Source organism: Macaca nemestrina, chromosome 12 (genome assembly GCF_043159975.1).
Source record: "Macaca nemestrina isolate mMacNem1 chromosome 12, mMacNem.hap1, whole genome shotgun sequence".
Lineage (NCBI taxonomy): Eukaryota > Metazoa > Chordata > Mammalia > Primates > Cercopithecidae > Macaca > Macaca nemestrina.
This window is the reverse complement of record NC_092136.1, coordinates 133,747,127-133,761,612: the sequence shown is the minus strand read 5'-3', so window position 1 is coordinate 133,761,612 and position 14,486 is coordinate 133,747,127. Positions and strand designations below refer to the sequence as shown.

At 49.6% G+C, this 14,486-nt stretch overlaps 1 protein-coding gene across 3 annotated transcripts in view; it reads right to left on the bottom strand.

The window, feature by feature from the left end:
* Window positions 1–14,486, bottom strand: part of LOC105476145 (galactosidase beta 1 like 2) — a 45,183-nt gene that overhangs the window by 23,964 nt on the left and 6,733 nt on the right. Inside the window, exons 2-5 of one of the 3 annotated variants that reach the window (XM_011731794.2) lie at window positions 10,212–10,409; window positions 8,742–8,810; window positions 8,064–8,159; window positions 5,498–5,606 (exon numbers count right to left, since the gene is read on the bottom strand). In XM_011731794.2, the coding sequence (XP_011730096.1) occupies window positions 5,498–5,606; window positions 8,064–8,159; window positions 8,742–8,810; window positions 10,212–10,409 (472 nt within the window). Of the gene's footprint in view, window positions 1–5,497; window positions 5,607–8,063; window positions 8,160–8,741; window positions 8,811–10,211; window positions 10,856–14,486 lie in introns of those variants that run through there. The other 2 variants (XM_071075869.1, XM_071075870.1) reach the window with 2 other exon arrangements.

Genomic DNA, 14,486 nt, shown 5'->3' with positions numbered 1-14,486 from the left:
GCCTCCCAAAGTGCTAGGATTACAGGCATAAGCCACTACACCCAGCCTCAAGCCTTAATAAATTTAAAAAATTGAAATCATACAAAGTTTTATTTTTCCTAATCACAAAGGAATGAAACTAGAAATCAATAGCCAAAAAAAATCCTGAAAAATTCAAGTATGTGGAAATAATAAAATCTTCACCAATAGTCCAAAGAGGAAATCACAAGAGAAATTAGAAAATATATTGAGAAAAATGAAAATGGAAACAAAATTATAAATTAGAGTGAAAGCAGTGCAAAGAAGGAAATTTTATAGCTATAAATACATTTAAAAGACAAAAGATCTCAAATCAACAACCTAACTTGACATCTTAAGGAACCAGAAAAAAGGAAACAAACTGAAAAGTAGCAGAAGGAAGGAAATAATAAAAATTAGCACAGAGATATACAATGAGAGAATAGAAAAACAATAAAGAAAAATTAATGAGACCAAGAGTTGGTTATTTGAAAAGATCAACAAAATTGACAAAGTGTAGCTAAACTAAGAAAACAAGATATGATTCAACTAAAATCAGAAACAACATGAGGTTATTACTGCTGATTTTACATAAAAAGGATTACAAAAGAATGTGAACAAATTGTATACCAACAAATTAAATACTAAATAACCTAGATGAAACACACAAATTCCTAGAAACATATAATATGCCAAAACTCAATCATGAAGAACCATAAAATCTGAATAGACCTATAACTAGTAAGGACACTAAATCTGTAACTAAAAACCTCCCAACAAAGAAAAGTCCAGGACCAGATGGCATCACTGGTAAATTCTTCCAAACATTTAAAGAAAAATTAACACCAGTCTTCCTCAAACCCTTCCCAAAAATTGAAAGGGAAGGAACACTTCCTACCTTATACTATAAGGTAGAATACAGTAATAAACTCTTTCCACTTTTCTTTGGGAATTTCTGAATTTTTCCCTCATTTTTGAGTTTTGCTGGATATAGAAGTGTCAAAAAAAGTTCACACTTTTACTTTGGGAGGCTGAGGCGGGCGGATCACGAGGTCAGGAGATCAAGACTATCCTGGCTAACAAGGTGAAACCCCATCTCTACTAAAAATACAAAAATTAGCCAGGCGTGGTGGCGGCGCCTATAGTCCCAGCTACTCAGGAGGCTGAGGCAGGAGAATCGAGTGAACCCAGGAGGCAGAGCTTGCAGTGAGCTGAGATTGCGCCACTGCACTCCAGCCTGGGAGACTGCAAGACTCCATCTCAAAAAAAAAATTTTTTTTTTAAAGTTCACACTTTTTTCTTTTATGACAAACAAAAGACACTATAAGAAAAGAAAACACAGACTAACAATCCTGATGAATACTGATGCCAAAACCCTCAACAACATGTTAGCCAACTTAATTCAGCAGCATATTAAAAGAATTATAACCATGATCAAATGGGATTTATTCCTGTACTGCGAGGAAGATTTGCCATGTGAAAAGCAATCAGTGTAGGCCAGGGATGGTGGCTCACACCTATAATCCCAGCACTTTGGGAGGCTGAGGCAGGCAGATCACCTGAGGTCAGAAGTTTGAGACCAGCCTGACCAACAGGGTAAAACCCCGTCTCTACTAAAAATGCAAAATCAGCTGGGCGTGCTGGCGGGCGCTTGCAATCCCAGCTACTCAGGAGGCTAAGGCAGGAGAATCACTCGAACCTGGGAGGAGGAGGTTGCAGTGAGCTGAGATGGTGTCATTGCTCTCCAGCCTGAGCAACAAGAGCGAAACTCCATCTCAAAAAAAAGAAAAAACAGAAAAACAATCAATCAGTGTAATATACCACATTAACTAAATTAAGGGGAAAACCACATGATGATCTCAACTGATGCAGAAAAAAAGTGGCAAAATTCAACATTCTTTCATGATTAAAACAACACTCAGTCAACTAGGAACAGAAGGAAACCACCTCAACATAACAAAGGCCCCACACGGAAAGCCCACTGTCAGCATCATATTCCGCGGTGAAAGACTGAAAACTTCTCCTCTAGATCAGGAGCAAACCAAGCATTCGTGCTTACAGCACTTCTGTTCGACGCCGTACTGGAAGTCCTGGCCAGAGCAATTAGTCAAGAAAAAAATAAAGGCATCCAAGTTGGAAAGGAAGAAGTTATGTCTGTTCACAGACAACATGATCTTAAATGCAGAGAACAGTACGAATCCCCACACCCTCGGAAAAAAACTATCCAGCTAATAATTCAGTAAGCTTGCAGGACAAAAAAAAATCAGTGCACAAAAATCCATTGTTTTTATACACTGTCGGGGACAATTCCATTTACGACACCATCAAAAACAACAAAATACTTACGAGTATACTTAATCAGGGAGGTGAAATATTTGTACACTGATTGTACATCACAAAAAAATACTAAAAGAAAATAAAGGACAGTGGAGCGAGATGGAGGAATAGAAGCCTGCACCGTTCATCCATCCTGCTGGAACACGAAATTTAGCAATGATCCGCACACAGAAAAGCACAGTCACAAAAACCGAAACTCAGGTGACCAGTCACAGTACCCAGTTTTAACGTCATGTCACCAAAAGAGGCAGTAAGGCCAGAGAGACAGTCTTACACCCCCAATGCCACCCTCTCCCATCTCCCAGTGGCAGCCACGTGGTGAGGAGAGAGGATCTGTGCATTTGGGGAAGGGAGAGCCCAGTGACTGGGGACCTTTACATTGAACTCAGTGCTGCCTTGTCACAGCACAGAATAAAGCCATGCTGGGCTCAGCCAGCATCCACGTGGAGGGAGCATTTGGACCAGCCCTAGCCGGAGAGGAACTGCCCACCCTAGTGACTGGAACTTGAGTTTCTCGGGAAGCCTCACCACCATGGGCTGAAGTGCTCCGGAGTTCTAGGTAAACATGAAAGGCAGTCGAGGACACAAAGACCACAGTTCCTATGCCATTCCTGGAGCTAGGATGAGCTTCCAGCCAGCGTACTAGCATGGCACAGGGCCTAAGGAGACACCAGCTGGCACGGCTAAGGGAGTTCTCGCACATTCCCCTCCCCAACCCCAGGTAGCGCAGCTCACAGCAACGGAAGTGGCTCCTTCCTTCTGCTTAGGGAGAGGAGGGCAAAGAGGAAAGAAGACTTTGTCTTGCATCTTGGATACCAGCTCACCCACAGTAGGAAAGTACCAGCAGAGTCAAGAGGTCCCCGTCCCAGGCCCTAGCTTCAGGCACTTCTAGACACACCCTGAGCCAAAAGGGAACTTGCTGCCTTGAAGGGAAGGACCCAGTCCTGGCAGGTCCTGTTAAGGAATTGATATCCAGAAAGTACAAAGAATTCCTATAATCAACAACATAAAAACAAAAACTAGATTCAAAAATGAGCAGAAGATTTGAATAAACATTTCTTCCAAGATATGCAAATGACCAATAAGCACATGAAAAGATGCTCAACATCACTAGGGAAATGCAAATCAAAACCACCAGGAGGGACCACTTCACACCCACTGACGGCTCTCGCCAGATAAACAGGAAATAACAAGTGTTGGCAAGGATGTGGTGAAATTGGAATGCTTGTGTATTGCTGGTGGGAATGTAATTTGGTGCAATTTCTATGGAAAACAGTATGGCAATTCCTTAAAAAACTGAATGTAGAAGGACAAGTTGATCCAGCAATTTCACTTCCAGGTATATACCCAAAAGAAGTGAAAGCAGGGACTCAGAAAGGTATCCGTACACCCATGCTCACAGCAGCTTCACTCACAGTGGCCAAAAGGCAGAAGCAACTCAAATGTTCGTCAATGGATGAACAAATGTGTCATATACATGCAATGGAACATAATTCATCCTCAAAAAGGAAGGAAATTCTGACACAGGCTATGACACAGATGAACCTGGAGTGCACTGTTAAGGGAAATAATCCAGTCACAATACTATGTGATTTCACTTATATTTGGTAGCTAAAATGATCAAATGCATGGAGACAGAGAGTAGAATGGTTGTCAGGAGCTGAGAGAGGGAAGAATGGAGAGTTTAACAGCACGGAGTTTACTTTGGGGGAGACAGAAAAGGTCTGGAGATAGACAGTGGTTACAATAGACTGTGTTCCCCCAAAATTTACATGTTGAAATCCTAACCCCCAGTGTGACAGTATTCAGAGATGGGACTTTTGTGCGGTAATTAGTTATGTGATTATTTAAATATGTTACATAATAATTATGTTATCATTTATTTGAAAGAGATGCATTGGTGACTCACTGCAGATATGCAAGTGCCTTGACCCTGCTCCCAGGATGGCCTTCCTGCCGCCCACCCGACTCCTACAACCTGCTGACCCCTTCAGTGGCCCCAGCTTCCCGGCAAGATCTAGGCTAATGACTTCCTAGTTACTTGCTTCCATTGGCTTCCATCGGCTGCCAGATTTAGTGAGCAAAAATACCGACATAAACTTAAATTTGAATTCACAACAGTAATTTTTTAGTGTGAGTATGACCCATGCAGTATTTGGAACATATTTACACTAAAAAAATTACTCCTTGCTTATCTGCAAGTCAAATATAACTGAGCATCCTGTGTTTCCTCTGGCAGTCCCCCTTGATTTATGTGTGTGGTGAGTATTCCATAGCACTGACTTGAACTGATTTTTTGCTCATGTACTAATTTCTCAGTGTCGTTCTTTCTGGTTTTACAGAGCAACTGCGGTGATTTTTCCCATTCCTGCTTTCCACAGCTTCCAATCGTTATATAAAAATGAAGATACTTCCTCCCCCAGAATTTACTTTAATGCGCGTTTTGAATAGTAAATGCGTACCATGCAGCACCTCTTTGGTAGCAGAGGGACGCATCTCGTAAGGTCAGCCACAGGACTTTTATAATTTATAAAAACTCCTGCAGTCTTACAGACAAAGGTTAATCCACACGTGCTCCACCCCCTGCAGAACTGAGCCGCAGCGCTACTGGGACACTGGCAGATGGATGGGTGTTCCCGGCTGTCACGGCACCCCTGTCTCTCTGGCACCATGGAGACGCCGGTGGATGGGTGTTTCTGGCTGTCACCTCATCCCTGTGTCTCTGGCACCATGGAGACGCCGGTGGATGGGTGTTTCTGGCTGTCACCTCATCCCTGTGTCTCTGGCACCATGGAGACGCCGGTGGATGGGTGTTTCTGGCTGTCACCTCATCCCTGTCTCTCTGGCACCATGGAGACGCCGGTGGATGGGTGTTTCTGGCTGTCACCTCATCCCTGTCTCTCCAGTGCCGTATGTGGCAATGTGAGCCCTTACATCTGTCTGTCCTTTCAGTAACACACCCAAGTGAGACAACACTGAAATGCACAGATCTTTCAAAAGACAACTATTGCAAGCCCCTCAGTTACCAGTTTCAGGCAGTGGGGAAGAACCTATTCCTGTGTTCAAAAACACGGGAGGACCCTTGGTCTGAGAACTCACCGAGGATGATCCACGACCTACAGGAAGACAGGCCAAGATCAAAGAAGGCCTCATTTACTTGTACCTGGAGTGGCACCACCCTGGACATCAGGTGGTCAAAATAAAGGTCCACTGCTTCGGTAAAGCCCTTGTAAGTTGTCCGCAGCCTCATGCCAGGGTCTTGGAGCAGCCAGCTTGAAGGATAAAGGGGAAGGAAGGATGTCGGTGTCACGGCGGGTTTGCTGGGAGCGGCTGCTGGTGCCGGGAGGAGGGAGAGGCTCCATAGTGCTCTGGAATGACCTGTGACCTCCTCCACCCCACTCAGCCCAGAAGTGGGGAGCCGATGCAAACTGATTCTGGGGCACACACCCACCCGCACTCCTGCAGCTTCCCTCCCCAGGGACACAGCCTGGTGGAAGTTCATTTCCAGCCCCACAGCTACAGGGCCTGGCTGCCAGCAGTGAGAAGAGCTTTTCACAGACTCCAGGCCTAGTTTCCGAGAACTTGCTCTACGATCCCATCACAAAGAGTGAAGCCAAAAGGGTTAGGAATCACCGAGGCTGTGGAAGGAGGAGACACAACCCTCTAGCGTCACCCAAAAAAACAAGCCTGACAGAGACTGCGAGGGTCCGAGCAGGAGGCAGCGGCCATCCTTGCCAACATGGCTAATGCCTTGGCATCAGTGGTGTGGGCTGTGCAGAGTTCAGCCCAGAGCAGCAGGTGAGCAAGAGTTGAATTCTCCTTCCACCCTGTTGCTGTGATCCCTAACTCCCCAGGGGAACACAGCAGCATGGATTGGTTCCAAAGCGGGAGTCAGGGCTTCCTTCTCACTTCAGGTCCTGAGAAGACACTTATATTTTCTAACAAAAGGCTCTGAGGCTCCTCTCGCCCTGGTCTGGAAGTCCTAAAGAGGGTCAGGAAATTATTCCATTTCTGTGGGTAAAACAATGGGTGAGGAGAGCGGTTTCCTCTAGACCCACACTCCCACATTCTAACCCCACCTGACAGGTTAGCTTTCTCACTCCTGCCCGGACTCCCCCTCTGCAGGTGTGCCCACATGCCCCTCTCATGCATGGGCAGGTGCCACATGGGCGGGGTGGGAGAGGGGAGTCTGAGTGCCACAGCTCCCCGCTGCTTCTAAGTTAAGACTGTTAAACCCTTCGTCCTCCTGTCCCCGGCCCTGGCTAAGCCGAGGAAATCGCTGACGGTGGCACGCAGCTTTCTAATCCGCAGGGACTGGAGAGGCTGCCCTGGCTGTGTTCGTGTCAAGGGCGAGCCTACCAGGCTGAATGGATGAGTGCCTGAGAAGTGACCCTGGGTAGTGGAGACAGAAGCTATGCCTCTGAGGGAAGGGCAGGTCGTGCTGGAAACCAGGAGGAAAGCAAGCCCAGGGCTCCCAGGGGAAGGGGAGAGGGCTGGGGACAAGGATGGGCCTCTTCCCTGAGGCAGTCTGCGTCTAACCACCTGGTACACTGGGAGGCTGAGAAAGGTTACGCCTGTTAACAAGAAAATCTTAAAGGCCACAATGTTGAGGATGAGGAATGAATGAAGTCCCAGCTGATTCCTGTCCAGATTTCCACTCCAACCACAGAATAACAACCTCAGCCAAGACTGCCACTGGGGAGATGACACATGTGGGCCGAGATATGGAGACAAAACCATAACAAGAATTTGTTTTTCTTATACTTTATCAAAATACTTGGACTTTTCAAAATATGCTTGGAAACATTCCTAAGAAAGAGATGGGGAAGGCCCGGCGTCGTGGCTCATGCCTGTAATCCCAGCACTTTGGGAGGCCAAGGTGGGCAGATCACGAGGTCAGGAGTTGCAGACCAGCCTGGCCAACATGGTGAAACCCTGTCTGTACTAAAAATACAAATATTAGCTGGGCGTGGTGGCACACACCTGTAACCCTAGCTACTCGGGAAGCTGAGGCAGGAGAATCGCTTGAACCCGGGAGGCGGAGCTTGCAATAAGCCAAGATCATGCCACTGCATTCCAGCCTGGGTGCCAGAGCAAGACTCCGTCTCAAAAAACAAAGAAACAGACAGGGAAGGTCTGATTCTTCCCATACTGTAAACAAGCAGGTGAATGACGTGCCAGGGCTCCCAGCTCCACAGCAGAGCCCTGAAATACAAGATGCCGGGAGGGCCAGCCCTGCTGCTGCCTGTCACACAAGCAGCTCATGCAAGGCTCTGCAAAGGCATTCACTGCAGCATCACTGAACGTGATCCCCTCTGGGTGCTGCTTTTCCTGAAAAGGAAATTCCGTACAGAACAGGAACTGGAACACGGAAATTCCGTACGGAACGGGAACTGGAACACGGAAATTCCGTACGGAACGGGAACTGGAACGCGGAAATTCCGTACGGAACGGGAACTGGAACGCGGAAATTCCGTACGGAACGGAAACTGGAACATGGAAATTCCGTACGGAACGGGAACTGGAACGCGGAAATTCCGTACGGAACGGGAACTGGAATGAGGAAATTCCGTACGGAACGGGAACTGGAACATGGAAATTCCGTACGGAACGGGAACTGGAACATGGAAATTCCGTACGGAACGGGAACTGGAACACGGAAACAAAACTAGACCTATGTCTATGAGCTTTCTGCAACAGCACACAGGACCCTTCCCAGCCCCGCTTACCTGGGCAAGCCCCCGAGGTCCATCTCACTGCAGATGTAGGGGCCTGGACGCAGAATCACCCACAGCCCGATCTCCGCAGCCATCAGGACGAAGGCCCTAGGGAGGTCCACATCGTCAGCCCCTCCCATGACGGCCCAGGATGAGGCCGGGTGGGGGCCACACACGTCACAGGGTGGAGGAGCTGCCCGGTGGGGCGAAGGGACAGCTCGGCCCCATCCCCGAAGAGCGGGGACTCCCACACCAAGTCGGTGGCCTGAGCTGCTCCCAGCCTCAGAGCCTCTGCACAGCCCCACTGGGGGCCTGAGGAGGAAGGATGACAGCCAGGGCACAGGGGTCTTAACAGTGAACCTGACTCAACAGCCTTGTTAGCCTAGAGGAGCCGCCCTGCCCCAGCCCAGGCAGCCGGACCCCATGCAGAGTCGGGCAGCTCCCCGGGTCTTCTGCCCCTCTGGGCTGCAACAGAGAGGTGGGGCCCAGAAGCTGCAGGCCCAGCCCCTCTGGGTGACAGGTCACAGCTGAGGAGTGTCTGGGCCCTGGGTGCAGGGCCTCTCACAGTCCTAGAACAGGGCTCCAGACCCAGGTCCCTCCCTGGTTCTCTTTGGTTGCTAATCCATCCCCAGGTAACCACCTCTCTGCCCCTGCCCCTGGCCAGGCCACAGAAGCAGCAACACCACGTACTCCAGGTCCAGGTTCCCAGAGAAGTCAAATTTGCCTCTTTCTGGCTCATGCAGGTTCCACGGAACATAGCTGCAACAGAAATGATAATTATAGGCTAGAGCGTGTTATTCATTCCACTTCATCTCCCAAAAATCCAATATGATGGCTAAAGATATGTTTCTTCATGATTTTAGGACTGGAACCAAGAACTACGTGAACGGATCTAGGGCCAGAATCGAGGGCAAGCCCTCTTCCCTCTGCATCAACAAGATCTGGACGGAGCATAGACCTGCTAAGTAAAAGGTCAGGCGCTCCGACCCCAGTTAGCTTACCATGCCCACGCCCCACTGGAGAAGAAAATGTAACTTTATCAGAAAAACAGCTACAAGGAGTAAGAGGAAAGCTCAGTGATCATCCTACATTTACTGAAGCACCCAGAACTCCAAACATGCAACAGAATGAAGCTTCCAACTCTGAAGACAGGACAAGGGACAGAGCAGGCTCATGGACAGGCTCCACTTGACAGGCAGAAGGGACGACTAGTGGATGACACAGTGATGACAACTGCTCTTCTCCCAACCCCACCCCATCACTGGCTTCAGCCTCCGTCCACTACAAAGAATATTCCCAGGCGAAGGAGGAGAGGCTGCCTGGCCTCCAACTCAGACACACGGGTTCTGCCTTTCAGCAAATGTCGTCGGTGCTGCTTCTGTGGGGCCGAGTGCTGAGCCTGCTGCACTCCTACAGCCTTCAGGAGTCCTTTCTGGGAAGCTGTCAAGGCTCAGCGCGTTTCTGTAACTCTTTAAGGAACTGTCTTCAAAATCAGTTCATCAACCACCCATGAAAAGCCATCTCCTTGATTTGTAATCACATATTTTTGCCTAAACATGGAATAATCCAGCCTGATCACTCCCTTTATTTCGTAGACTTAGAGTCAAGTATCTGTTGGCAATTTGCGGGGGAAACCCATGAAAAGATCCAGGTTATTCGCAACTAAGCACATTTTATAAGTGATTTGCAAATTCAGCATTTTATTGTGTGCCTACCATGTGCCAGTCATCACAACAGAGGCTGAGATGACAACCACAGCATCCTAAGACCGCTGCCCAAGAGGAGTGCTGAAAGCCGGGGCCAGAGAGCCTCTCGGGCAGCTCTTCGGAAGAAGACTCCGCTCACTGGCTGTATGAACTGAAGTGGGAAGCCTGCTTGTTAAAGAAAATGATTCCCTGGCAGTGAATCACCTCCTCAATCTGCACTCACCTCCTTCACTATACTCTTTTGTGCGACATCGCTACTTCGGTTCCTCTAGACCTTACATCCATTTCCTTTCCCTTCACGCCCATGAGTCAGGAGCTCTGAGGTGGGGAGGAGGAGGGAGACCCTGGCTCTCTCGCCCTGGGCAGAGGACCGGGGCTGCTTCCTCTTGTATTTTTCGCACGCAGACACCAGGCGCCCTACTCAGGCTCCCTGGGGGGCGGGGGCGGTACCTACGTGGTGAGGGTGTTCAAGCCACAGGCCTTCATCTTCAGCAGGCGGTCCCTCCAGTACTCCCTGGGCACGCGGAAATAGTGGATGGAGCCCCCGAAGATCCAGAAGGTGGAATCCTCCAGCATGAAGTTCCAGCCCTTGGCCTGCAGCCCCAGCTGCCGATGGCGGAGCCACAGAGGGACCAGGGCGCTCCAGTCCACCCTGGAAAGACAAAGGCATTTGGGCCCGGAGGCCGCAGGGGCCGGGCTGCAGAGGCACTTCCCGCCCGTCACAGGTCCTCGGCATTTCTTTCTAAAGAGGGCGGCGTCCAGGTGGCTGGAAAAGCTCCCCCTCCGCCTCGGCCGAACCTTGGGAGGGGCCTTTCTCCAGCCCCGGGCACCGCGGCAGGGGAAGGGCAAGCCCCGGGCACCGCGGCAGGGGAAGGGCAAGCCCCGGGCACCGCGGCAGGGAAAGGGCAAGCCGAGGCTGCAGCCGGGAGCAAGACGAACAGCCCTCGGCAGGAGGGCTCGCGGGCCAGCGGGAGAGGCCGGGGTCGGGCCGCGGGAGGCTGCTGCCGGGGCCGGGCTGCGCGGCTGCACCATGGCCAGCTCGTGGCCACGCGGCTGGACGCGAAAGCAGCAGCAGCTTCGCGGTACCTCCGAGCCCCGGCCCGGTCGCAGCCGCCCGACTCGAGGAGCAGAGGCCTGGAAAGAGGGTCTGCGTCAGCGGCGTCCTTCCATCCGCCGATTCCAGGTCTTCATTATTTTCCGAAGACCCCGCGCCCGCCACGAGACGGCCCAGCCAGAGCAGCGTCCCCCACGGGAAGCTTCGAAGGCTTCAGGCCCTGAGAAAGCTCCTCTTGCCATCTCTTGGGGTTGGCCCCAGGGAGCCCCTCAGGTGGGTCCCAGTGACTCGGCGCTGCTGGGCGGGTCTCCTTCCCACCCCGTCTCCCGAAAGCCGTGAGAGAAGCTGGGGAGACCCACATTTCAGGTTAGGAAGTTCATGAAAGGTGGAGGCATGAAACAAGAGCATGGCTGAGTCCGGGGCAGGAGCCGGCGCTGGCTGTGCCTTTGTCCTCATCGGGGCTGGCTCCTGCCCTGACACTAGCAGGCGGTGGCCAGCCGGGCCCACTGCCCACCCCCTTAGCTGCATGTCACAGAGGGATGGGGCAAGCGAGAGGGCCCAGACGGCCAGAGACGGGGAGGGGGCAGGGGGCCCACAGGACAGAAGATAGCTCGGACATCGCCAGCCTCTTGGGAATTTTGTCTGGGGCCACTCTCAGGCAAAGAAATGTGCTTTTTTACCTACTCCTTCCTACTTCTCACAGCCCCCAGGCCTTAGAACTCACATCAAAGCTCCAGGACTACAGTTCTGCTGCTACAGATGAAAGGGTCATTTCATCCCGGGCAGCCTAGGAATCTGTTCACCACATTCTTCTTTCTCTGAAGAGAAAACTTCCATGTTCTAGTAAATGGCTTGCAAATGACATTTTAGGACACAGCTCTTCCAAAGGACTGCATGAGAGAGTGAAGACAAAAACAGCCGGAACAGGAAGATCCGATGTGAATCCTGGCCCCCAGCTTGGTAGAACTGTTGCCTTGGGCTAGTGACACCAGTTCTGTGGGCAGGAGCTTCTTCCTCTGTAAAACAGGCTAATGCCTGTCCCAGCTGCTCGGAAGGGCTGCTGCGAGGGTCCCGGAGAAATGCAACACTCTCTGCTGTGAGTCGAAGAGTCTTATCTCTATCTGAAATCAATTATTGTAGCTTATGTTTGCATATTAGAGAGCTATGGGAACCTATTCACCACACATTTTTCTCCAAAGAGAAAACTTTAGAGAGAATAGCCACAAGTGGGTTTTATGTCCCTAATGTGGAATAATCTCAACTTCTCCATTCTTCCCATTGTGGTATATAGTTTATGTGCTAGACTTTGTGCCAAGCCATCTTATTACAATTTCTAAAATTTGACCACGAAAGATTCTGTACACTGAGACCCTATTAGACCAACACAGCCTGTATGCCACAGGTGGGCCAACCTGGGCCTTGGGTCAAATCCAGCCTGCCATCTGTCTTTGTGCGGCCTGCAAGCTAAGGAGAGCTTTCACATTTTTAAGTGGTTGAAAAAGAATCAAAAGCATAATATTTTGGGACACATAAAAATTTATATGAACTTCCGTGTTCGTAAATCGTTGTACTGGCACACAGCCACACCATCTACATACGGCTGCTTCTTTGCAGTTGAGTACTTGCGATAGAGACTGCATGGCCTGCAAAGCTGAAAACATGTGCGATCTGTCCTTTCCCAGAAACTCTGCTGGCCTACATCCTTGCAGATGAAGCCCTGGACTGCTAAGACAAGGCCTCGGGCCCCTCTGGGCCACCATCCGGGCCTTCCTTTGGTGCCCCCTGCTCTGCTCACCAGGCACTTTGCTTTGGCTACAGGCTCGCAACTGCTCAGGCCACACCTGCTCCAAAGCACACACCCTGCCTCCTGCTCAGCCCTCCCTGCCTCAGGTACTCACCAGACTCACCTGCCCACCACAACACAGGTTCTCCCCCTGGTTCCCTCAGAGGCACATGCTGGGCTCACCTCAGACCAGAATGAGGAAGAACTGGATGGACAGATTATTTTCTTAAAAACAGGGGCATTTTGACAATCTGGTGGTGAAAATACACACACACATGAACATGCACATGCACACACACACAAAATATCACTGTTTTTAAAGACAGTGACAATACAACTTAGCAATCACTCCACCAGGTGCCAAACCTTACTCTCCGGCCAGAACTTCAAAAGCGCAATCTCCAATTCTTATTAAAGCACACATTACTTATCCTAACGTCTATTTATGGGTGCGAGAGCCTCCACTCCCCACCGTGCTAAATGCAGAGGTGTAGTCAGGGTTGGAAAAGCGTCTCTGTGACCGACATTCTGACACAGTCCCTGCTAGTAACCAACACTTTTAACCTGTCCCCTTGATTAGTTGATGACTAAGGATCAGGAAACCTCCCTCTGGGCTGACTTCTCCAGGTGTGGTCTGCAGGCAGGAGGCCTCTGCACTCCCTCAGGGTCACAGCCGCCTGACTCAAAGTGCAGATAGCTGGAAAGAGGCTTCCCGCTTCAACAACTTCCGTCCACCAACCAGATTTCCAGGTCTTCATCTGCAGCTTGTCAGAAATGCATAAACCTTAAGCCTTACTTGAGACCGACTGAATGAAAATCTGCATTCTAAGCAATCCCAAGGTTACAGCTTCAGAAGCCCAATCTGCATCCTCTCCTTTGACGCTACAGAGACTCCCTCCCTGGATGGAGCTCGTCTTCGCTACTGTCTTTATAACACACAATTTTCTATATTTTTAGAACAAAACATTCTTCTCAGTGCATATCAAGAGGAATGAAATAAACCACAAAAACAAAAAACAATCGAGCTGTTATCCAATTCCAAATTCTGGAGAATTCAACCGTTTCTTCCTGGGAATTTTCTGGTAGGTTACTGGACAAGTTGTCAATGCGTTACTAAAAGGGATGAATTCACCAAGAAAATGAGGATGATACGTGTTGGGTTTCTCCAAGGAATTCACTGCCAGTAAATGAGACCATGCAAGTTAGAACCTCATAAACAATCGCATCATGTAAACGGTTATTAACACTAATAATGATCATTAATACTAATAATCATAAGATGGAAAATAACCCCATAATTTCCTGAGTAACTCAGTAATAATAAAATAAAGGAAATATCAACTGTGTGGTTTGAGTTGGTTGGTTTAAAGGTCAGCAAGACTTCACTCCTAAATTAGGCTTGATACCAAGGAGCTAACCAAATCCTAAGGAAGCCCGGTATGTTTCTGTCACTTTTCTTGGGGAGCAGTTCATCCATGATGGACCCTTACTTGATGAAACCAGGAACACCTGCCTTCTTTTGAACTGGAGCTTATGTTAACATTTTCTCCTGACATTTCTGTCGCCTGTTTATCTTGGCTTCATTTATACAAAGTGATTTTTCCGCCTTAGAAGAGTCTGGACAGCAGACCCTGGCCACCGACCTGAATTCAGTGCTCAGTGCCCAGGTCTGCTCTGCTCAGAGTCAGGCTCTGCTCCTCCACCTGTACGGAGAGGGTGGCCGTGGTCATGGTCCAAGGTGAGGTTCCTGGAGGAAGGCAGGCACATTAGGACTTCTGATGGGGCCTCGCACAACATAACAAGACCTCTACAGCCCATCCTCACCAGTTCCCTTTTGGCAAGTGGAAAAGGGGCAATGCACTATTTGTGCTGAAGGCTGTGCAAGCTGCAGA